Here is a 24,823-nt window from a genome sequence, read left to right as displayed (position 1 = left end):
CACTGCGATGAAGAGTAGCCCCCGCTCGCTGCAACTAGAGAACGCCTGCGTGCAGCAACGAAGACCCAATGCAGCCAAAAATAAATTAATTAATTAATTTGTTTAAAAAAAATTTCAGTTTTAAGGGAAAAAAGTAAAAGTCACTTTATTTTTGGAGGAGAAAGCTCTGGGTCAGTCGAATGTCAAAACGGCACCCTGTCTACTCACCTTCACCCCTAACTAAAGCCTTGAGATGGATTCCATGTTCCACAAAGTGTACTTTACTGATGCTGAAAACGTATTTGTTAACCATATCTACATATATAGAAAAATTATAATTCAACTAAGACAATCTAAAAGAATGATTTTTTATATCCCAAAGTCTAAAAGGCAATAGATAGATGAATTATATTACCTAGTGAGTTCCAGTTTAACCTCTTATATCCAGACCTAAACACTCTTACTAATTCCTGGGAACGGTCGTCAAGGAGAAGAGCCTCTGCCTCATTTAAGGTTCCAATGAGCACGTGATAATGATCCAACATACGTTGTATCCCATCCGTGTACCTGCACATTACAGGAAAGTCACTGACGTGAGAAAAATACAATGGAGCTCATAAAAAGATTAATAACCTTACAGGTAGGATACAAAAGACCATTAACCAGACTAAAAATTTTAAAGAATGCCACTCTTCCCACTAACTTTCTTTTTGGAAAATATTGGTTACTTTTTATTTAAAAATGTTACTTACAGGGAACTCTACTCAATACTCTGTAATGACCTACATGGGAAAAGAATCTAAAGAAGAGTGGATATATGTATATGTGGAACTGATTCACTTCGCTGTACCCCTGAAACTAACACAACACTGTAAATCAACTATACCCCAGTAAAAATTAATTTAAAAAATGAAAAAGTGAAAATGTTATTTAGGTTAACATGAAATAGATTTATCGTTGTTATTTTTAGATGAATGAATAAACACATATTTTAAACATTTCTTAGTTTTTATTTCTAATTGGCAAATATTGGCGGTTATAAAATCCACAAAAATGAAAGCTCTGGCATGGGTAGGGGGCGTGTTTTCAATAATTTTGAAGAGCGCAAAGGGGTCCCAAGACAAAAAATGTTTACTGTTGTTTTAAGAGAAGAATCTTCTTACCTAAGAAATTTGTCTTCCTGGAGGGCAACACTCTTTGCTAATTCCGGGACAGGGAACCCCAGCTGTTCCAGGTACTTTGCTTCATTAATAATCTCCCTGAGAGCAGGTGAAAAGTTGATTGCAAAACCAAGCCCCCTGTCAGAGTTCTGGGCTTCATCACCAGCAGCAGAAGTCTGTGGGAGAGACGGTGTTTTTACAAAACATCGTGGGAAGGGCGGTCCAAGAAGCAATTAGATCAACGCAACCCAAGTTAAACGTGAATTTGAAAAAGATCAATGGCCTGCCCTGACAGACTGGGGAGCTGGCCAGAACTAGCTAGAATTCATATTTTGTTTGGTGAACAGAGTTTTTAAAGAATTCGATTTAGTCACCCACGTTCGAAATTTGGGCAACGGAAGGTAAAAATCCAGAAATCTGGTTTCCCTTGAAAAATTGGAAAAGCTGATGATAAATGGCAAAGAACAGACTGAAGCTGGGTAGCAGCTGCCCCTTTTGAATAGGACACAAGGTGTCCAGTTCCTGACAGGCCCTACCTGGCCTCTTCACTCCTTTTAGTACCGAAGACCGAAAACTGCCAGGCCCAGGTCTTCCCTTGAACCTCCTAGCTAGTGTTTATTTACTGAGCAATTGCTATGTGCCGGACCCTGTGCTAAAGATGCGGCTGAATCATGGGAAGTGACATTTTCCTGTAGGTTAAAAATGATCAACTGTCAGCTGTTTCATATACGGTTCAACTAATACTTTGCATGTTTCTGATCCAACTCATTTTACAAACTGGGTCACTGGAGCTCAGAGTTAAGCCACTTGCCCAAGGAGTCAGGAGGGCTGCCTAACCCCAGCGTGTTCCCTGACGGTGACATTTTGCTTCCTCCATCTATTCTCTTTCTGCCTCTCTTCTTCTCCCGGGTCAGCCTCTGCCCTTCTGTGCCTTTGATTTTGGAAATACCTCGCAACTTCATGAGAGTCAACACATCAGATCTCAAGGAAATAGTAGTCACCACCACATTACGAGGCCGCCCCGGAATCTAGGACGCGGATCTAGAAAGACACACCTTAGTGAGCAGACTCTTCCTCATGAGAGTCGGCAGGACCTGTTCTGTCGTCTCTTTCCACTGCTTATACTTTTCATCTTCGTAGCCTTTCATTGTCCTACCCACTTCCAGATATTTTTGCTTTACCTACCAAAGAAGTCAGGCAACGGTCATTTTGTCATTGAAAATAACATTTTTTTTGTCTCTCTTTAAAAAAAAAATTATGAGTTAACACATTTTGCAAAAGAAAGCAGGCAGATTTGCACAAACGTTGGAGGGGTGGTCTGCCATGGTAGGGCTTGAAATCCAGGCTGATTAACTGGGCTCACAGACCTCAGCCCGTGGGTTTGCTGCAGCCCAGGAGCTAAGAATGAAGGAACTCAAAAAGAACAACAGTGCTTCATGACGTGTAACAAGCATACGAAATTCAAATTTCAGCGTCCATAGTGATGTTTTATTGGAACACAGTCACACCTGTTTGTTTACGTGTTATCGATGGTCACTTTCTTGCTACAAAGGCAGAGTTGAGTAGTTGCAACAGGGGCCATCCGACCCTCAAATGCCTAAAATACTTACTCTTGGACCATAAAAGAAAAGGTTTCCCACCCCCTGTGATATAACAGACAAAAATGCATGGGTGGGGGAGGGAGAGTATTATCGGAAAGTTGCTGGTCACCCTCTGGAGAGGCTGAAGATCAAGGTCAAGGGGAAGTCATGTGACTGCCACCTGGAAGATGTCACAGGTAGGTATGGAGATGTGGTCCCCAGGGACCACAGAAAAGACCTTCTAAATTGCAGACATGGGTTTGAAATTGAGCTGTTTTTACGCAGGCAACTCTGCGTAGCCCACTCCGTGCTGGCAGCCACCTGGACTGAAGGATCAGCGCCCAGGGAGGCCGCCCATCTAGAATTGAACCATGAAATACAAAAGGGGACATTTCCAGCAGAAGCAACGTACTTCTCGTCCTCTATCACTGTCCAAGATCTCCTCTACTTCTTGAAATCTGAGGATGGTGTGCTTAATCCGGAAGAACAGGGACCGTTCCCAGTAGATGGCACCTGCGACGGGCGGGTGATTCTTATACAGCGGTGGGTTGTCAAGGTTCTGAACAAAGATTTTGTTAACAATGTCAATCTGCAAAGCAATCAAACGTATTCTGTAAGTGATAAGCATCAGTCTGTGAGCCAAGAAAAGACTGAACTTGAGATTTGTATCTTTAAAGAAATGAACATGGAACGTCAAGAAATAGTCTGAGGTACAGAATAGGGTTTTTACTACCTATTATTTACTACGTTTTCCTATACTCTGTAGGAATTTTTTTGTTTGGTTTAAAACATGCAATGATCCGGGCTTCCCTGGTGGCGCAGTGGTTGAGAGTTCACCTGCCGATGCAGGGGACACGGGTTCGTGCCCCGGTCGGGGAAGATCCCACATGCCGCGGAGCAGCTGGGCCCGTGAACCATGGCCGCTGGGCCTGCGTGTCCGGAGCCTGTGCTCCGCAAGGGGAGAGGCCACAACGGTGAGAGGCCCGTGTACCAAAAAAAAAAAAAAAACATGCAATGATCCAAACTGCCTTATACTTATAGACTGTGTACAATCATTTGACCAACCTATTGGAAATTCTGAAATCTGTTCTAGACATGATTGGTGGCCAGACCTGCATTGTGTGTGTGTGTGTGTGTGTGTGTGTGCAGGTGCCACTGAGGTTTTATAATTATCTATCACGTAATATTTTTTAAATTGTGGTACAATATGCATGACATAAAATGTATCATCCTAACCATTTTTCAGTGGACATTTCCGTGGAATTAACTACATTCATGTTGTCGTGCATGCAGCACCATCATCCACCTCCACAACTTCTTTCATCTTGTAAACCTGAAACTCCGGGTACACATTAAACACAGTAACTCCCCATTCCTCCCTCCCTCAGCCCCTAGGAACAACCTTTCTACTTTCTGTCTCTATGACTTTGCTCTAAGTACCTCATATAAGTAGAATCATAGAGTATTTGTCTTTTTATGATTGGCTTCTTTCAATTAACACAAAGCCCTCAAGGTTCATCCATGGTGTAGCATATGGCAGAATTTCCTTCCTTTTTAAAGCTGTATAATATTCCATTGTAGGGATAGACCACATTCTGTTTACCCATTCATCTATCGATGGACCCTTGGGTGATGTCCAGCTTTTTGCCGTTGTGAATAGTGCTGCTACGAACATTGATAATCAAATATCTCTTCGAGACTCTGCTTTCAATTCTTTTGGGTATATACACAAAATGGGATTGCTGGATCATATGGTCTGGGCTTGCATTTTAAAATAAGTATTTCGCACTCTTATGTGAGTAATTAGGTGTCAGAGGCAAAACGATACCTGCCCCATTAACGGTCCTGATCCATTCCTGACAAAGAGGAATTAGGTAGCAGATGGAGTTAAGGTGGCCAGTCAGCTGACCTTAAAATAAAGAGATTATCCCGGATTATCTGGGTGGGTCCATTGTATAACAAGCGTCCTTACAACAGGAATGTGTATGTGAACACACCCGTGACCTTCACACATGGGTAGCTGTGACTACTACACTGTTGTTACTGTGATTATGCCTATGACTAACTCACTCAGGGTCCATCACAACGTGAGGCATACAATATTGTACTTCATAAATTCTTACTGAATTTCTCCACTAAACAAACAAACCCACTTCGTTTCGGTTATACGACATGCTTATTTGGGAAAAGTACAGTTTCTCTGAATTTAGATGAGAAAGACAACAGTGTGATCCAACTGTTTACATTTTGCCAAGTGTATTTTTACTGCTACAGCAGCCATAGATTTTTCAGTTACCTCTTTACAGTACTGTGCAAGAATATCATTAAATTTCCTCATCATTTGTCGATTAATGGCCTCCCGTGAACGAATATGCTTAAATTTTAAAAGCATGTCAAATGCTGCTTCAGCTGATCGAAGAGTCTTAAAAGATTCGTCAATAAAATTTTTTGCTTCTTTCTCAATAACCTGCCAAGCAAACAAACAAAAAAAGCCCAGAAAAAAACCCTTATGACCCTGTAATTACCCCGCAAAAATAACAAATTACCTCACAAAATACCAAATCAGTGCCTTGAGAAGGATTTCCATTGTGCTTTGGTGGAAGCTGAGATCTAGTTAAAAATGGCAGACTGGGGGCTTCCCTGGTGGTCCAGTGGGTGAGACTCCGTGCTCCCAATGCAGCGGGCCCAGGTTCGATCCCTGGTCGGGGAACTAGATCCCGCATGCATGCCACAGCCAGGAGTTTGCATGCCTCAACTAAGGGTTCACATGCCACAACTAAGAAGCATGCATGACACAACTAAGAAGTCCGCATGCCGCAGTGAAGATCCCCCATGCCACAACTAAGACCCAGCGTAACCTAAATAAATAAATATTAAAAGAAAAAAATGGCCGACCGGCTGCATTGGTTTTCTGCTCTCTCTCCTCCACTAGTTCAAAATGATAGAAAAGGGAATCTTTAAAGTATTAACTCATATAGACAAAGAAACGGGAGAGGAGATAGTTCAGGAATTTTTGGAAGGAGAGTAACTAACTTTACAGAAGGCAGAGAATTACTACCTAACACTGGCAATGGGTGGGGGAGGCGGGGGGTACCTGTTTGTCCCATGGAAACCTCTGGGAGGCTGAGCATTGGAAGGCACCAGGCACCAGGAAGGGGAGGGGCAAACAGAGGATCCCTTCTCCACCCCACACAGCCAGGCCACTCAGTACACATACTCTATATCTCCATCCCCAGCCCACCCTATGCAGAGTGGAAGGTTAATTCTAGAAAAATTAAATCAGAGTGATATCAGACTTCTAATAACACTGGAAACTAGAAACCGATAAAGAACATCTTCAAATTTCTGAAGAAAAGTTATTTTCTACCTTGAACTCTATACCTACTATTTCAGAATTCACACATGCAAGGCTCAAAAAAAAATGCATGTCCCATGAAACCTTTCTCAGAAAGCTACTAAAAAATGCACTCCAGCAAAACAACAGAGCAAACAAGGAGAGGGGAAGCTGTGAACTCTAGAAAGTAGGATCCAACACAGATGACAGAAGATAGGAAGTCCTAGGGCAACTGCTTCACAACAGGTCTGAGGAGCAAACAATCTAGACTGGAGCAGAAAGACAGCAAGCTCTGGAAGAAAGGTCTCTAGAAAAATAATAGCACCGATATGTCTCAGCAGATGGAACCCACTATTGATAGGTGTGTGAAAAAGATGTTAGGGCAGTTGGAAAAATTAACAGTGTATATGTAACTAACCAAGCAAATGCAAATAAAAGCAATGATTAACTCCAGGAAAAATGAAGGGTTGGACAAGAAAGGTTGTATGGTGGGACTTCCCTAGTGGCGCAGTGGTTAAGAATCCACCTGCCAATGCAGGGGACATGGGTTTGATCCCTGGTCCGGGAAGATCCCACATGCTGAGGAGCAACTAAGCCCGTGTGCCACAACTACTGAAGCCCATGCACTTGAGCCTGTGCTCCGCAACAAGAGAAGCCACTGCAGTGAGAAGCCTGAGCACCACAATGAAGAGGAGCTCCCTTTCACCGCAACTAGAGAAAGTCCACGCGCAGCAACGAAGACCCAACACAGCCAAAAACAAAATAAATAAATAAAAATTTTAAAAATAAAAATAAACAAATAAACATTAAAAAAGAAAAGACAGGTTGCATGGTTATGATGGGCTTCTTGGCTCAGCAGTGAAAATATCTGCATAGACATAATGATTAAATGCTGAACATTAATGTAACCAAAAGTTATTTAAAACTGTGTTAGGGCTTCCCTGATGGTGCAGTGCTTAGGAATCTGCCTGCCAATGCAGGGGACACGGGTTTGAGCCCTGGTCCGGGAAGATCCCACATGCCGTGGAGCAACTAAGCCCGTGCGCCACAACGACAGAGCCTGAGCCCTAGAGCCCATGAGCCACAACTACTGAGCCCGCAAGCCACAACTACTGAAGCCCCCGCGCCTAGAGCCCGTGCTCCACAACAGGAGAAGCCACTGCAATGAGAAGCCCACGCACCGCAACGAGAGAAAGCCCGCGCGCAGCAACGAAGACTCAAAAATAAAATTAAATTAAATAAATAAATTTTAAAATAAAAATAAATAAAATTTAAAAAGCTGCCTGCCAGGGCTGACTGTGCTGTTTCTGCACGTAGCCCCCTCCTCCATCTATAAAAGCTCTTGCCCACTGACCCTCAGTCGGGGGGAGTTGGCCTTTGGACAGGAGTCCGCCCCCACCCCTGGTCGCCGGCAGCCAAAATAAAGCAAACTTTCCTTTCCACCAACCTTGCCTCTTTATCGGCTTTTGCACAGTGAGCAGGGGATCCCACTTTCAGTTACAATATGAAAGATGCTCCGGGGTTATCAAAACACTTACTTGAAACATAAAATGGGGATGCTACTGATGGTGTACCGCACAGGAGGCCGAAAAGGTGAGTGTGGTGGGCCATCCTGTCTGTGCCGTATGCAGGGAGGTCGTATTCTCTCTGACCGGCCCTGACTCACACACACCTAGGGCCACAAGCTCTTATACCACCTCCCCACCTCCTCTCCTTCCCTAGCTCTGATCCACCTACGGTGCAGCCAGAAAAACCCTCTTCGGTATAAGTCTGATGACATCCCTGCCTTGGAGAACAACCTTCAATGGCTCCCTACTGCTTACTAAATTAAGTCCCATTCTTCACCCCGGCCGCTCTACATCCTCTCCAGTTATACACCCAACCCACCTTGGTAGCCATTCTAGGGTGTCTAGCTCGCTTCAAACTTATTCCACCTGGGGAGTAGGGGTGGGGACAGAGGACACTGAGAAATATTCGTTTTTACCTTATGCTCTTCTGCATTGTTTCCATTTTTCACCAAAAAGCAGGTATCCCTTTTTATGATTTTTTTTTTAAAAAAAACCAAAAACGCTAAACATAACTAAATAACCCAACAGATTTAACATGGAGAAAACATGGTATCCACTTCCAAAATCGAATCGAAGGATGTGTTACTTACCAGGACTTCGATCTTGAAGTCGTCCATCACGTATTTCCAGTCCTGGGAGCACTTGATGCTGAAGGGGTCAAAGGTCAGGCTTTCCATGGGGGTGACCAGGCTGTCCACCCTGCACAGCACATCGTCGATGCGCTTGGGATCCCCAGTCACTGCTTTTAGCTCTGAACCAAATATGTTGTGGAATTCCTCCCTGACCTGTCCGATCAAACAAAACATGAGGAGGTCACCACTTGGCTTTCTTATGCTTTTGCTCTAACGACCAGCGGGTTGCATATCTAGGTTTACCTGAGGGCAAGAATCTGGTCACACAGGTAGCCTCCTCCCTTTGGAGTACCAAAGCCTAATCCCTTTGGTACTATGCCCACTGCACAAAGGACCTGTTCCAGATGGCCTGACACAGCTTACAAAGTCTGCATGCTCAGGCCCCTACCTACTGCTTCCATGTCCTCCCATACTGCTATCCCCCTGCCGCCTGGCAGCCACCCCGGGCCTCGTTCAATCCCACGTTCCTTTCTGTCTCAGGGCCTTTGCACCTGCAGTGTGAAATGCCAGATACCTACTACTCATTATTAAATATGCCTTCATCGAGTCCGACCCTTTAGAACAGGCCATGCCCCTGTGCACACTTCCACAGCCCCCTCTAGTCTTCTTTCCTAGCACTCACCTCAGCTGTAGCTATGCATCTGTGCGATTATTGTCTACCATGTTTCTCTTCTACTGGACTGTAAGCTCCATGAGCCATAGACTACGTACAGACGGGGCTGGCTTCATAGGTGTGGGACCCGGGCAGGCGCACAGGGCCCCAGGCTCCAGAGGGTCCCGTGCTGGGTTTAAGGCTCTGCTGTTACCGTCTTGAAATTCTCAGTCATTTTATCTCTGAACTTGTGTTTTGTAAATGAAGTCTCAGGGGACAATCGGGCACACGTGTGAGCAGAGGCGATAAATGAAGTCTGCGTGTGTGCTGTTCACAACATCCCACTGACATGCAGCGTGTGAGGTCCCATGAGCAGAGAATCCCGGTGGAGCCACAATGCACGAGAGTTCAGGGAGACTCAGAACGAGTACCAGTCAGCGTGTGGCAGCTACAGTGAGTAAAGGAGGACACCAACAGCTCAGAGAGGCCACCTTCTCCTTTCAAAACAGAGCTCGCTTCCAACGCAGAAAAAAAAGGCTAAGAAACATACCCGACCAAGGAACCCTACCTACCATATTGCTCCTCACCCCTGTACTTCACCGCATCGGCCAACTATTCACGCTGAAAATGACGACACAGAAGGAATGATGGAGATAGGAAAACCCACAACTCCTTTTCCTCTCAGCCTTCCTTCCCCATCAGTGAGCTGAAGCAGAGAACGCTGGTGGAACTGCACACATCAAGAAGTGAAATGAAACCAGCCAAGTTAGTCACATGAAGCATTTACATCTGCACTTAAGAGCTGCGAAATAGGGACTTCCCTGGTGGCGCAGTGGTTAAGAATCCGCCTGCCAATGGGTTCGAGCCCTAGTCCGGGAAGATCCCACACGCCGCGGAGCAACTAAGCCCGTGTGCCACAACTACTGAGCCTGCGCTCTAGAGCCCGCATGCCGCAACTACTGAAGCCCACACACCTAGAGCTCGTGCTCCGTGACAAGAGAAGCCACCGCAATGAGAAGCACGTGCACCACAACAAAGACACAATGCAGCCAAACAGAAATAAATAAATAAATTTATTTTAAAAAAAGAAAGAGCTGCAAAATACAAACTGTGTTATTTCAGTGATTCCACACACCAGACAAATACCCTTCTCTTTGCCTGTTAAGCTGACACTGCACAATATAAAGAAGAACCGTAAAATTCATGCAAATAATTTAAACGTTTAATTTTCTTTTACTTTCTTTTCTTTACTTTGCTACAGTCGTAACAAACCAACAAACAAGGCCATGCCAAGGCGAGACATGTCAGAAGGAAAAGGTTTTATATTTTAAGACTTTTAACAGCATTTTTTTCCTGCTTATTGAATAAGGAGTCAACATTTCTGTTTGCACTGGGCACTGCGGTCACAGAGCTGGCCCTGGTCTTTGCTCATCATTTCTCTAGCAGCAAGGACAAGTGCATGGCACGTTGTGAGTGCCTGATAAATATTTAGAGAATAAATGAATGGATGGACCTGGCAGATAGACGGGCAGTCATTGTGGCCATGGCAGGGATGGCATGGCTTCAGCGGAGAGAAGGTCTCTGACCGCCTTTGAGGAATTCCAACATTTAACGGAAAGACAGAGGGGGAAGATTTTGCAGAAGACACTGAGAAGGCGTGGCCAGAGTCAAAAGAAAACCAAGACATGGAAGCAACCTAAATGTCTATCGACAGAGGAATGGATAAAGAAGATGTGGGGGCTTCCCTGGTGGCGCAGCAGTTGAGAGTCCACCTGCCGATGCAGGCGACACAGGTTCGTGCCCCGGTCCGGGAAGATCCCACGTGCCATGGAGCAGCTGGGCCCGTGAGCCATGGCCGCTGAGCCTGCGCGTCCGGAGCCTGTGCTCCGCAACGGGAGAGGCCACAACAGTGAGAGGCCCGCGTACCGCAAAAAAAAAAAAAAAAGAAGATGTGGTACATATATATACAATGGAATACTACTCAGCCCTAAAAAAGAATGAAATTTTGCCATTTGCAGCCACATGGATGGACTTGGAGGGTATTCTGCTAAATGAAATCAGACAGAGAAAGACAAATACTACATGATAATCATTTACATGTGGAACCTAAAATATACCACAAACTAGTGACTATATAACAAAAAAGAAACAGACTCACAGAGAACAAACTAGCTGTTACTAGAGGTGGGGAGTAAGAGGTACAAACTGTTAGGTTTAAAAGAAGCTACAAGGGGCTTCCCTGGTGGTGCAGTGATTGAGAGTCCGCCCGCCGATGCAGGGGACACGGGTTCGTGCCCCGGTCCGGGAAGTTCCCACATGCGGCGGAGTGGCTGGACCCGTGAGCCATGGCCGCTGAGCCTGCGCGTCCGGGGCCTGTGCTCCGCAACGGGAGAGGCCACAGCAGTGAGAGGCCCGCGTACCACAAAAAAAATAATAATAAAAAAAAAAAGCTACAGGGATATATTGTACAACATGGGGAATATAGCCAATATTTCATAATTATAAATGGAGTGTAACCTTTAAACACTGTGAATCACTATACTGTACACCTGTAACTTATAGAACATTGTACATCAACTATATTTCAATTTTTTTTTAATTAAAAGATAAAGAAAACCAAGGGAATTCCCTGGCAGTCCAGGGGTTAGGACCCGGCGCTTTCACTGCCGTGGCCCCGGGTTCAATCCCTTGTCGGGGAACTAAGATCCCGCAAGCCTTGCAGTGCAGCCAAAAAAGAAAAGAAAAGGAAAGGAAACCAAAAGCAGGGGGAGAAAGAGGGCTGTCACAAAACTCCAGGGAGAGCTGCAAAGGTCAGGTGTGCTCTGGGACATTCCGGCACATGCTGTCTGCTCTGCAGGCTTTTCTCCTGGCCAGACCCTCTCTGCCTCCCACCTGACACGGAGAGGCCCACTGTCAAAAAGCCAAACTGCCTTCCATCGGGCAAATCCCAGCTCTAACCACCTTTGCATGCATTGAAGAGGACGCCACCACCAAGCCCCCCACCCCACCTGCAGGACGTCGTAGAGATCCTGGCAGATGGCGGCCATGTAATCTGTTCTCTCGAACAGCCGCTTCCGATCAAACTCCCACCGAGCCTCTCTCCCCGAAGCCTCGATCTTGGCCCGGACGTCGAAATAGGCCTTTTTCCACATGTTGAGGGTGTTTCTGGCCTCCAAGATTTTGTGTTGCGCACTCGCTCGGTTTTCTCTGGGAAGCAAAGAGATGCTGTGATGGGCAGGAGGGTCTGAGCCGTAGGGGATCTGAGCCACGCTCCCCGCTCCCCGGGGGAAGCAGGCTTCTAGGGGGACAATTCTAAGCAAGGAGCGGAGCCCCTCTGATGTCATGGTCTCACTGCAGAAACCTTCCCGGGTGAGCTGCTGTTCTGATGAAACTGGCAGGGATGTGATTGGTGGGGTTGCAGGCAGGATTCCAAGCCGCGGCCCAGGCTGACCTTTGATGCAGCTGCCCCAAACTGCAGTGTGCAAAGCCTGGTAAGCTTTCTGTTTGAGCTGGAAGGGGAGCAGGTGGCCCTGGGTCCTAAGCCGGAAGCAACAGCGGAGTAAAATGATAATGCTGAGATTTTGGTACCTATTTCACTTATATAGATTGTTTTTCAAGAAAGTTAAAAAAAAAAAAAAAAAGGGAATTCCCTGGTGGTCCAGTGGTTAGGACTCCATGCTTCCACTGTAGGGGGCACGGGTTCGTTCGCTGGTTGAGGAACTAAGATCCTGCATGTCGAGCAGCCCGACCAGAAAAAAAAAAAAGAAGGTAAAAAAATGATCTGTGTCTCCTTCCACATTTGATCTTCAGAGGCTGTTCCACCTGAGGGGGTCTGGGGTCCAGGAGTAAGGTTCCCTTGGACGATCTGCCTCGGTCTCTCCGAGGATAACCAAGGAAGACGGTCCTGAGTAATCCACACCGTGGAGTATTATTTGGCCATAAAAAGGAATGAAACACCGATGCAAACTACACCATGAATGAACCTTGAAAACATGATGCTGAGGGGGAGGGGCCGGTCATAAAAGACCACGTGTTGTAGGATTCCATGTGCATGAATGTTCAGAAGAGGCGAATCCACAGAGACAGAGAGTAGATCAGTGGTTGCCCAGGGCTGGGGGGCTGGGGAGGGTGGGAGTGAGGCTCAAGGGGACAAGATTTCTTTCTGGGATAAAGAAAATATTCTAAAATCATGGATGGCTAGGGACGCACATCTCTGTGAATATACTAAAAGCATTAAATTGTACTTTTTAAACAGGTGACTTGTATGGTGTGTGAATTATGTTTCGACAAAGTGGTTTCAGATCTTAAGAAAAACACAGTGCCTTTCCTTCCTACCTGAACAAAGTCCGAAGATTCACCACTTTGCAGACTCTCTCCGCGATTTCCCAGGCAATGCGCTCCATGAGCGGAATCATCCTCTCGTCTTTATTGTAGTGTCGGGAGATGATCCACACCATCCTCAGGGCACTCATCATGGAGGGGATTGTTTCCAAGACAACGTGAAAGCTGGATCCATGCGTTATGTTCTAGCCGGAGAGGCACATGTAAGAGAGAGAGCAAAGCAAGCCACCTTCGCCTTGGGGCCAACCGTGTAAGAAAGCAAGTAGTGTGCAGGAAATTCCCCTCTTCTTTTTTCTTTCTTTTTTTTTCTTTTCTTTTGTATTTAAAAGGTATTTTAATTAAACGCAAGGGTATTTCTGGGTTTTAGTACTTTCAGGAAAAAATGGGCTTCTGTTTAAGGTCTCTCAACTTAAAAAAAATTTTTTTTGCATCCTTTTTCATATGCTTTTCCATTCTGGTTTATCACAGGATATTGAATAGCGTTCCCTGTGCTGTACAGTAGGACCTTGTTGTTTATCCATTCTGTATACACACAGTTTGCATCTGCTAATCCCAAACTCCCACTCTTACCCTCTCCCCCTTGGCAACCACCAGTCTGTTCTCTATGTCCCTGATTTTGTTTGTTTCATAGATAAGTTCATTTGTGTCATATTTTAGATTCCACATATAAGTGATATCGTGGCATTTGTCTTTCTCTTTCTGATTTACTTCACTTAGTATGATAATCTCTAGTTGCATCCATGTTGCTACAAATGGCATTATTTCATTCCTTTTTATGGCTGAGTAGGACTCCATTGTGTATATGTACCACATTTTCTTTAGCCATTCATCTGTCGATGGACACTTAGGTTGTTTCCATGTCTTGGCTGTTGTGAATAGTGCTGCTATGAACACAGGGGTGCATGTATCTTTTTGAATTATAGTTTTGTCTGGATATATGCCCAGGAGTGGGACTGCTGGATCATACGGTAGCTCTATTTTTAGTTTTCTGAGGAACCTCCATACTGTTTTCCACAGTGGCTACACCAACTTACATTCCCACCAACAGTGTAGGACATTCTTCTTAATTTTAAAAAAGTCCTCATTATGGGATAAAATGTTTAACAAAGAAAAGAAGTTTGAAATAGGTCTGTAGGTGCTGACATGGAAAGATAAGATTTACAATTAAAGTTAATAAAGCAATTTGCAGACACGTATATGAAGTATGGTGTGTATATACATATTATATACATATATAATTATACTATATTTAGTGGCAAGAGTGCCACTGAATGAATCAAAGCTGGCATTCTAGAGGTGCCAGTGTTTTCCAGGGTATGTGTCCCCCAGCAGGAAGGGAGATGATTTTGACAGCACTCAAAACTTTTAAAAAATATGGAGACTACCCTGGTGGCGCAGTGGTTAGGAATCCGCCTGCCAATGCAGGGGACGCAGGTTCAATCCCTGGTCCGGGAAGATCCAACATGCCTCGGAGCAACTGGGCCTGCGAGCCACAACTACTGAGCCTGCGTGCCACAACTACTGAAGCCCGCACGCCTAGAGCCCATGCTCCGCAAGAAGAGAAGCCACCGTAATGAGAGGCAGAGGCCTGTGCACTGCAGCAAAGAGTAGCCCCCGCTCACCGCAACCAGAGAAGACCCAATGCAGCCAAAAATAAAATTATTAATTTTTAAAAAAAAATTTTTAAATATCACAAACCATATCAAAAGTCAAATGACACAAGAAAAAAAATTTTAAATAAATATACATATATATATATATATATATACTTATTTTACTGCGTATTAGAAACAACTGGTATATCAAACCCATGACTGCACAGGTATGATTGTTTGAGGCTAAATTACACACACACACACACGTACAAATTTAAAGTCAACTTAAAGAGGGACTTCCCTGGTGGTCCAGTGGGTGAGAGTCCATGCTCCCAATGCAGGGGGCCCGGGTTCGATCCCTGGTCGGGGAACTAGATCCCACATGCCTGCCACAACTAAGAGTTCTCATGCCACAGCTAAGACCTGGCACAGCCAAAATAAGTAAATAAATAAAATACATATTTTTAAAAAGTCAACTTACAGAAAAGTAAGTTTCAGATGCACAGAGGGATGGAAAAATTACAAAAGTGATGCATGAGTGATGTAAGCTTGACTCTCACTGATCTCTGCAAGCCACTCATTTTGCAGAGACGATAAATAAATCTCAGAGAAGGAGATGATGTTGCCACTAACATCAACTCCATGGCAGATTCCACTTGGACCTCAAGCCCTCAGATTTGATCACTTGTTGTACCACTTATACAGGACCACATAGATCCTTATCCGTGGACCACTCATACAGTTGTTGGACAGTTGCTTCCCCGATACTACTCTTGACGTGCTGAGTGCTTTGCAGTCATAAGTTCATTTGAACCTTCCAGCAACCATTTGAGGTAGGTTCTCTCATGATCCCAGTTTTCCAGAGAAAGAAACAGGCTCAGAGAGGTCACGTATGCAGATGTGGGATACTCGGGACCTGGGCCTGTACCTCTACAGCGCTTCACCACACACATATTAACCCCTCAGCAACACAAACAGGACTTTTACTGGTCTCATTATTGGGACAAGAGTAACGACTCCTGGCCTTGGAATATGGTACTGTGTATGATAAATCAGAGGGGAGGGGAATCCCGAAAAAGGAAATTACACTTGCGCACTGCTGGTGGGAATGTAAAATGGTGCAGCCACTGAGGAAAAGAGTTAAACATAGAATCTTCATAGATGGTTAAACACAGAATTATCAGACAGTTAAACATAGAATCACCAGATGTCCCAGCAATTCTACTCTTGGGTATATGCCCAAACGAACTGAAAGCACAGACTCAAACAAATATCTGTATACCCATATTCATAGCAGCATTATTCACAATAGCCAAAAGGTGGAAATAACCCAAATGTCCATCAACAGAAGAATGGACAAACAAAATGTGGTGTATACATACAATGGAATGTTATTGAGCCCTAAAAAGCAATGAGATTCTGACATATAACTACAGCATGGATGAATCTTGAAAACATTATGTTGAGTGAAATAAACCAGACACAGAGGGGCAAAGATGGTATGATTCCATTTCTATGAAATACCTAGAACAGGCAAATTCAGAGAGACAGAAATTAGAAAAGAGGTTACCAAGGGCTGGCGGAAGTCGGAGTTGTTTAAAGGGATGCTGAGTTTATGTTGGGGATGGTGAAAAAGTTCTGCACATAGATAGTGATAAGGGGTACCCAGTTATGTATTTAATGCTACTGAACTCTTACAAGTGGCTGAATAATAAATATCACGTTATATATATTTTACTACAATTTTTTAAATGCTGAACAAACAAAAGGAAGTTAAATCCGTGTGAAATCTAGTTTACAGAGCTGACTTTCCAAAGTGCAGTGCACCCGGCATACTTTGAAATGACGTTCCACTGTGGAAAGAAACCGCACATTGTCTGAGGCCTCCATGTGCAACTTGAACAATTCAGTTAAGACAGGCTGCAGGTTGGCCACAAGCATAGAATTGGATTCCTTGATCACATCCAAGACTTTTCTGACTACTGGAAGCTTTGTTTGTTCATGGAGTGCACTTAGGGTGGCATTTCTTTCTCGCCAGAATTCAATTTCGGCCAGAGGACCATTACCCTGAGAGATGACAGGAGCACACAAACAGCATCATCATTAGTGGGGAGTCCACACCTGTGGTTGCTCCTCCAGCATCCAGGCCTCTCCTCCCAAACGCTCTAGTTAGGGGCTAATCCATACAAGGACTTCGGGGGTGGGCACCTGACCTAGGATGATCCAATCAGAGTGAAACCTCAGGACTCCAGTCGGGAATGGTAGACACTCTGTCTTTCTCTGGACAAGGTGGTATGTGGATGTGGGGTCAGAAACTATTACCAGTTGCCACCATGAAGGAAACCAGTCTGAGGAGGAAGCCCCCTCAGAGAGGAGTTTGGAACCAAGAAATTAACAGAGCAACACAGCTAGAGTGCCAGAGTCATGATCAAACCATACCTGAATCCAGCATTGCCTCTAGACTTTTCAGTTACGGGAGCCAGCAAATCCTCTCTCTTATTTAAGCCAGCTGAGTTGGGTTTCCTGGTTGGTTTGTTTTTTCTTATTTTTAGCCCAAACATCCTGACCCATACACAGTATTATCTTTATCAACAGCAGAGAGTCATCTATTAGCACACTAACGTCAGAAAGCCCAAGAATGACATCTTGGGTATGTTTACTTTGGTATTTTTAAGGAGGTCACAAAACAGTAAGAAAAGAGGCTAGATCGCTCAGATCCGCAGACTCCTGGCTCGTTCTCGGGATGGCAAACATGAACTGGATCAGGGATCGTCAAAAGCATTGCACACATTACCTGAGGCGTCTTTTTTATCTGGACCTCAAGAGCTACCGATATCTGATTCAACCAGTTTATCACGCACTGCTCCAAAATTTCCACGGTTTCTGGGTCAGCTGCCAGGTCAGACACCTCTCCCTCTACACTGATGCTTGGCATTTCTAACTTGATCTCACCTAGTAGAATAAAAATGGTCAGTCAGCCACTAGTTTGGGGAAAATGATTACAGACAATGTATGTTCCAGTTAATCAGCTGGCTCGTCTCTCCAGACATCAGTATATGGCCTGGTACTTCCCTGTCCTAATATTTCTATATCTCATTCTCTTTCATTAGAATGTAACTAAAACACTTTAGATAATTAGATCACTGCTCCAGTGTTAAGCTCGATCAAAATGATTTAGCTATTTAAGATGGTCCTGAGTTTACAACCTAAGTGATGTCAATTTAAAAATTGAACAAACAGGGACTTCCCTGGTGGTCCAGTGGGTAAGAATCCACCCTCCGATGCAGGTTTGATCCCTGGTCAGGGAACTAAGATCCCACGTGCCGCAACTACTGAGCCTGCGCCCTATACAGCCCATGCGCCACAACTAGAGAGCCCACATGCTTTAACTACTGAGCCTGCATGCTCTGGAGCCTGCGTACCACAACTAGAGAGCCCACACGCCACAACGAAAGATCCCGTGTGCCGCAATGGAGATCCCGCGTGTTGCAACTAAGACCCAATGCAGCCAAATAAAATAAAATAAAATTAAATTAAAAATTGAACAAACAACCAGAGCTCAACAGATATTCGAGAAAGCCTCCAGCATGAAACAGACAGTCCAAGAATAAATCAGAAACAATGACTCCAGAGGAAACTGACAGAATGTAAAGGACAAAAAAAATGTTTTAATCCCAACTATTAGTCTCAGAGATTTGAGACAACATGGCATCCAGCAAACTAGAACAGAAGTTTGGAATGTATGGAAAAGGTACAATCACAGAATAAGAGGTCTTAAAAATTAAAAAGACGATAGCTGATGTGAAAAGCCTAATCAAAATTTGTGAAGGTAAAAGCTAAGGAACTCTTCAGGAAAGTAGAATACACAGACAAAGAGATGGAAAATGCAAGTGAAAAGATAGGAAACAGAATCAACAGCACATATCCAACAGGAATATTAACAAGAGAAAACAAAGACAAATAGTGGAGGAAATTATCAAGAGAATTTTTCATACTGAAAGGCTAGGTCTTCAGACTGAAAATACAGAATGCTTAGCAAACTGAATCTCATAGAGTACTTAGCAAAATGAATGGAAAAAGAACCACCAAAGGTCCATCATTCTCCCTGCCCAAAATGCCCTTGCTCCCCAACTCCACCTACTCCAATGCCTTGCTCATCCTTTCAGATGAGGTCAAATGCTGCCTCCTTCAGGAAGTCCTCTTTGATTCCCCCACCACTTCTCCAATATGGTCTCACTCTTCCAAGCCCTAAAGACCCTAATATCTCTCTCAAGCTCCTTATTCTGCCATAGTTCTTTGGGCACCGGATTATAAGATCCTTGAGGACAAGGATTCGTCATTCTTCATTCCTCTTTGTGTTTCTTACAATGTCCAGCTTGGTGTCTTTCATATCACGAGCAGGTAAACAAGAACGATCATAAATTAAAACAATAAAAAAAACCTCCTGAACTCTAAAATTCTACTTAAAGTAAACGTATCCTGCTTAACTAAGGAGGAGAAAAATAAAGCCTTACCTTCAAGTTGCTGCATTGTTCTTTGAATATTACTTGCAAATTTCTGGATGTTCATTAAAAATTCATCCCGTATTAATTGAATGCTGTGATATTCTACTGCTTCCCCGGGCATGCTAGGTAGGTCTATGTCGTACTCAGAGGAGTCCAAGACTTCTCCAGAGGTGAATCCCAGGCTCGCATCCTTGTGCTGACTGAAGGACAAGGCTGGCAAGAAAACCTGAAAAGCCGAGTTTACGAATCAAATCATTTGTACCATTTTTTTAGATTCCACGTATAAGCGATATCATGTGGTATTTGTCTTTCTCTGTCTGACTTATTTCACTCAGTATGACAATTCCTCAATCCATCCATGTTGCTGCAAATGGCATTATTTCGTCCTTTTTTATGGTTGAGTACAAATGAACTTATTTACAAAACAGAAATAGAGTCACCGATGTAGAAAACAAACTTATGGTTACCAGGGGAGAAAGCAGAGGGAGGAGGGATAAATTGGGAGATTGGGATTGACATATACACATTACTCTATATAAAATAGGTAACTAATAAGGACCTACTGTATAGCACAGGGAGGAACTCTTCTCAATACTCTGTAATGACCTATATGAGAAAAGAATCTAAAGGAGTAGATACATGTATATGTATAACCGAGTCACTGTGCTGTACAGCAGACTAACGCAACACTGTAAATCAACTATACTGTAATAAAAAATTTTTTAAAAAGAAGCAAATCACACGTCATATTCAACAATTCATGCACTTAAGTTGCCTCTGGCTTTGAATACGCGATAATAGAAAGTAACAATACAGTGACAAAGTGAACTACTCCAGCCCGGAGCACAGACCTAAAGAAAGAGAAATTATATTTGACTGAGAATGGCCCAAGGGTAAAGAGTTTGAACCAAGCCTGATGTGACTACCCAGAAGATAATACTGTATTTCTTTAGCTGCCGCCAGCCACAGGGCAGCTGAGTTAGAAACTATGGCACAGGGAAGCGAGAACTGTGTGTTAACCCATCAGCTAAGCTCCAAGTTTGTGTGAAGGTGAAAATAAAGAAGATACTGAGCACGCGGTCTTTGGGAAATTCAGTTGACAGAAGCATGAATTTATGAAATCACTTGAATACAATTACATAACTTACCCTCACATAGAAAGTGATGTACAAATGCCCACAGGTTGGTTGGCTTCTTTGTTTGTTTGGTGGGTTGGTTGATTGGGCTGGGTTTTGATTTTTAGTTTTGCCCATTTTTCTTAAAATTTGACACGTCTTTTAAGATTCTTTTAATCTACATGTACTTCCAATTTATTGAAGAACCCAGAATGTTTTGAGTCTCCCAGCTTGGATTTTGCTGACTGCACACTCATGGTAGAACTCAACAAGCTCCTCTTGTCTTTTCCTGCAAATTGGCAGCTGGATCCAGAGACTGGCTCAGAATCCCTTTGCCAAGACTATTGGTGTTTCTTCTATCAGGAGACAAATAATTAATGTTTGGTTTTTCTCTCTTTTGGGGGGGTTGTTTTTTTGGTTTTGGGGGGTTTTTTGGCCACCCAATGAGGCATGCAGGATCTTAGTTCCCCAACCAGGGATCGAACCTGTGCCCCCTGCAGTGGAAGTGCAGAGTCCTAACCACTGGATTGCCAAGGAAGTCCTCTCTCTTCCTTTTTTTCTTTTTTTTGATTTTAGCGTCCATTGATGTTCAATACCTAGATCCTTCAACACACTGAGAGCTGCACTACTGAAAGAGTCTCATTCTAAACTTTCTTTTTTAAATAGCTGAAATGCTTTTATAAAGAGACACTTCTCTTATCTACTATTTGATTATCCGGTTCATATAGAGAAGGCAGAATAAATGGTTAGAGCCTTCCCTTTATTTGCCCAATTTTCAAAAATAATAAATTGGCCCCCTATCATCCTGCCCCCTAGTTTCCCTCTCATCTCATTCTCCTCCTTCTATATCCTCTCCCTTGGTTGTTTCATCCAGTCCCTTGGCTTGACACCATGTCAGTGGCTCCCATTTTGTAAAGGATCTCTCTGGTTGGCATGTGGAGAGTATAGTGTAGGAGCAAAAGCAGAAACTGGGAAATCTATCAGGAGCCAACTGCAACAGTCCCAGCAAAAGACAACATTGAGGTCTTCCTTGGCCACCCTATCCAAAATTTCAAAAGCCCTACTTTTACCACCTGCCAACATTTCCTAAGCCCCTTCCCAGCTTCATCTTTCTCCTGAACTCCTGTCACTATCTAACACACTGTATATTTTCTCATTGATCTTGTTTAACGTAAATCTTCCTGACTAGGATGTAAGGTCTGTGAGGCACAGACCTTGACTGTGTTGATTACTGCTATAGAATACAGTAAATGCTCAATAAATATTTCTGGAAGAACCCCTTGAGCTCTCCCCTGAGCTCCAGACTTATACGTCCTGCTGCACACCTCAACTTGGATGTCTAGGAGGCATCTCAAGCTTAACATGTGCAAAATAGAGTTCTGGGGTTTTCCTCCAGATTCCTCCACCCCCCCATCTCAGTAATGACCCCCAAATCTCCCTGCTTGTTCAAACACAAATCCTAGGAATCATTCTGGATGCTCTTTTCCTAAACTTCCATATCCAAGTCATCAGCAAGTCCTGTTGGCTCCATGCCCAACATATTTTTTTTCTTCTTTGTGGTACGCGGGCCTCTCACTGCTGTGGCTTCTCCCGTTGCGGAGCACAGTCTCCGGACGCACAGGCTCAGCGGCCATGGCTCACAGGCCCAGCCGCTCCACGGCATGTGGGATCTTCCCGGACCGGGGCACGATCCCATGTCCCCGGCATCGGCAGGTGGACTCTCAACCACTGCGCCACCAGGGAAGCCCCCCAACATATTCTTGATGCTGTTTGCTTCCCGCTCCCTCCCCTGATTGAATTCCGGAGGCTAAACAACCATCATCCACCACTTGGACATTTCCACGGCCTGCTATTAGGTCTACTGGTCCCATACGCTCTTGCCGCTGCATATGTTGTTCACACAACAGCCAGAAGAAAAATGCAAGCCAGATCATTTTATTGCCATGCTTCAAACCTACCTTCCTCTCCAAACTTCCCTCACTACTCTCCAGCTGCACTGGTTATCCTTCTGTGTCTGGAGCAAGCTAAGTCTGCTCCTGCCTCAGGACCTTTGCCTGTGCTGTTTTCTCTGCCCAGGATGCTCTTCCTGCAGATCCTCACGTTTGATGCCTTCACCTCATTCCCCCCTCAATTCAATGCCACTTCCTCAGAGGGGTCTTTCCTGACCACCTCAGTCCCACCCTATTACATATCCCTAATAACTTATCATTAGTGAACAAGGCTGCTTATGGGCTATTTTATTGGTTGTCTATAAAGAAAGCTCCGATGTCACCTCCCCAGCAAGGTCGTCCCTTACCACCACCCCCTGCACACACACACACACACACACACACACACACACACACACATACACACACACGCATGCACACACGCATGAACAGGTCATTTCTATCACATTACTAGGGTTTATTTTCCTAATGCCACCTGTCACTACCTGATATTTTCCAGTTTATGTGTTGGTGTTTGGTGTCCTTCCCCCAGTATAACCTCCCATAGCACAGGGCTGTCATCTGTCCTGCTCACTGCTCCACTGTCCTCAGGGCCCATGACAGCACCTGGAATCTAAGAGCTGCTGACCACCTCTTTGTGGAATCAATGAATTAGATGGCCTTACTCTTAAACAGTGCTGAGATTCTTTTTTCCGTCCGTACTTACCTGACATATAATATCCTTCAGGAGACCAAGCACATGTGAATTTATAATTCCATACTCCAGTGTTTGGGGCATAATTTCCATAGCTTCCTTCATGTCTGTCGCCTCAGAGATGGTCTCTAAACAGGAACAGATTTGGGGAATGAAATGAGGAGGGAAGTGGACACAGATAACATTTCCAAGTGTACAGGAACCAGCTCCTCCTTCACAAGTAACTACAAAGGAATGTTCCAGGCACAGGTCAGGATACGCGCTCATTGAGAAACAAATACATGCTGAGGGTCGCGCTGTGGTTCAGAGGTTCACAAAAGCAACACCCAGGAGCCACACACATGAGCTGATCTAGTTGGAGCGTCTACAGCTGAACAAGGATAGAAACACTTTGGATTTTCTAGAAACGTTTCTTGGGCTCCTTGCTTGCTCTGTCTCCCCACTCCCAGCCATGCCTCCCCAATTCATCACGAAAGTACCTTTCAAGTCACGGGCTTTTGGGGGGTCTTTTTGTTGTTTTTTTCTTTATTTTTTGGCCACACCGCACAGCTTGCAGGACCTTAGCTCCCCGACCAGGGGTCAAACCCGGGCCCCGGCAGTGAGAGCACAGAGTCCTAACCACTGGACCACCAGGGAATTCCCAAGTCATGTGGTTTTAAAAGACAAGTTTGGGAACAGTCTACCTCTCGGCCAGGTTTTCTTTGATGTGCACTCCCTTCCTCCCCGTCTCCCCACTGGCCCCCTGATCAAAAAATCAGTCAGCACCAGTCAGCTCGGTAGACACTTTAAAGGTCCCTCGGACCCTTCTCTCAATCTAACTGGGAAACACAGCAAACATATCAACTGCAATTATTTCGGTAGACACTTTAAAGGTCCCTTGGACCCTTCTCTCAATCTAACTGGGAAACACAGCAAACATATCAACTGCAATTATTTCACAAGCTTCAGTCTACATGCCTTTCCCAGCATCTGTGTAGACGCGCACTCTTCTTTGCCTAATAGGTTTCTATCAGATGCTTCTTTACTGAAATAAATTTACTTAAAGGGAAACTGTAAAAACTAAGTATGAAAAAAGAAAGAAAGCTTGACATCAGTGAAAGATAACTGTAAAAAAAATATGATGAGAGTAAACAGTAATAAAGTCGGGGTAAATGCCGTTCCCGCCCCGCCCAAAGCTGATTATTGTTGTTACAGTAAGTCCCCCTACATACGAACCTTCAGGTGGAGAATTTTCAAAGGTGCGAACGTGCATCTGGTTCCAGCAAGGAACCGGAACCAGTGCCATCAGCGTCAGGCGTGAGTGACATTGCAGCTCGCCCTCCGTCCCCTCTTGCTGACGATCCTTCAGCTCTACCATCTCCCACCCCCCTCCCTCCTCCAGTCAGTAGCTCTTCCTGCCTGTTCACTCGATGCCAGCCCCTGGATGCCAGCTGTTGTAGGGCACTACGGTACTTTTCAAGGGTACAGATTAAAACTGCTTTCTTTATTTTTTGTGTTTGTTTATGTATTATTTGCGTGAAAAGTATTATAAACCTATTACAGTGCAGTATTATACAGCCAATCGTGTTAGTTGGGTACCTAGGCTAACCTTGTTGGACTTACGAACCAACCGGACTTACGAACGTGCTCTCAGAACGGAACTCATTCGTATGTAGGGGACTTACTGTATTGGGTTGTGATTACTGTTAAAAGGGAAGCATTGGGCTCCCCTGGTGGCGCAGTGGTTAAGAATCCGCCTGCCAATGCAGGAGACACGGATTCGTGGTCCAGGAAGATCCC

General features: G+C 44.5%; 1 protein-coding gene across 1 annotated transcript in view; it reads right to left on the bottom strand.

Annotated features, from left to right (window-relative positions):
- Positions 1-24,823, bottom strand: part of DNAH10 (dynein axonemal heavy chain 10) — a 147,208-nt gene that overhangs the window by 110,562 nt on the left and 11,823 nt on the right. The window contains exons 5-16 of the mRNA XM_060121495.1: positions 23,057-23,172; positions 19,296-19,512; positions 17,576-17,733; positions 16,618-16,848; positions 13,181-13,371; positions 11,854-12,052; positions 8,212-8,406; positions 5,016-5,186; positions 3,132-3,308; positions 2,195-2,320; positions 1,143-1,315; positions 395-546 (exon numbers count right to left, since the gene is read on the bottom strand). Of these exons, the coding sequence (XP_059977478.1) occupies positions 395-546; positions 1,143-1,315; positions 2,195-2,320; positions 3,132-3,308; positions 5,016-5,186; positions 8,212-8,406; positions 11,854-12,052; positions 13,181-13,371; positions 16,618-16,848; positions 17,576-17,733; positions 19,296-19,512; positions 23,057-23,172 (2,106 nt within the window). The remainder of the gene's footprint in view (positions 1-394; positions 547-1,142; positions 1,316-2,194; positions 2,321-3,131; positions 3,309-5,015; positions 5,187-8,211; positions 8,407-11,853; positions 12,053-13,180; positions 13,372-16,617; positions 16,849-17,575; positions 17,734-19,295; positions 19,513-23,056; positions 23,173-24,823) is intronic.

Source organism: Lagenorhynchus albirostris, chromosome 14, assembly GCF_949774975.1.
Source record: "Lagenorhynchus albirostris chromosome 14, mLagAlb1.1, whole genome shotgun sequence".
Lineage (NCBI taxonomy): Eukaryota > Metazoa > Chordata > Mammalia > Artiodactyla > Delphinidae > Lagenorhynchus > Lagenorhynchus albirostris.
The sequence above is the reverse complement of the archived record's forward strand: the minus strand, read 5'-3'. Positions and strand labels throughout refer to the sequence as shown.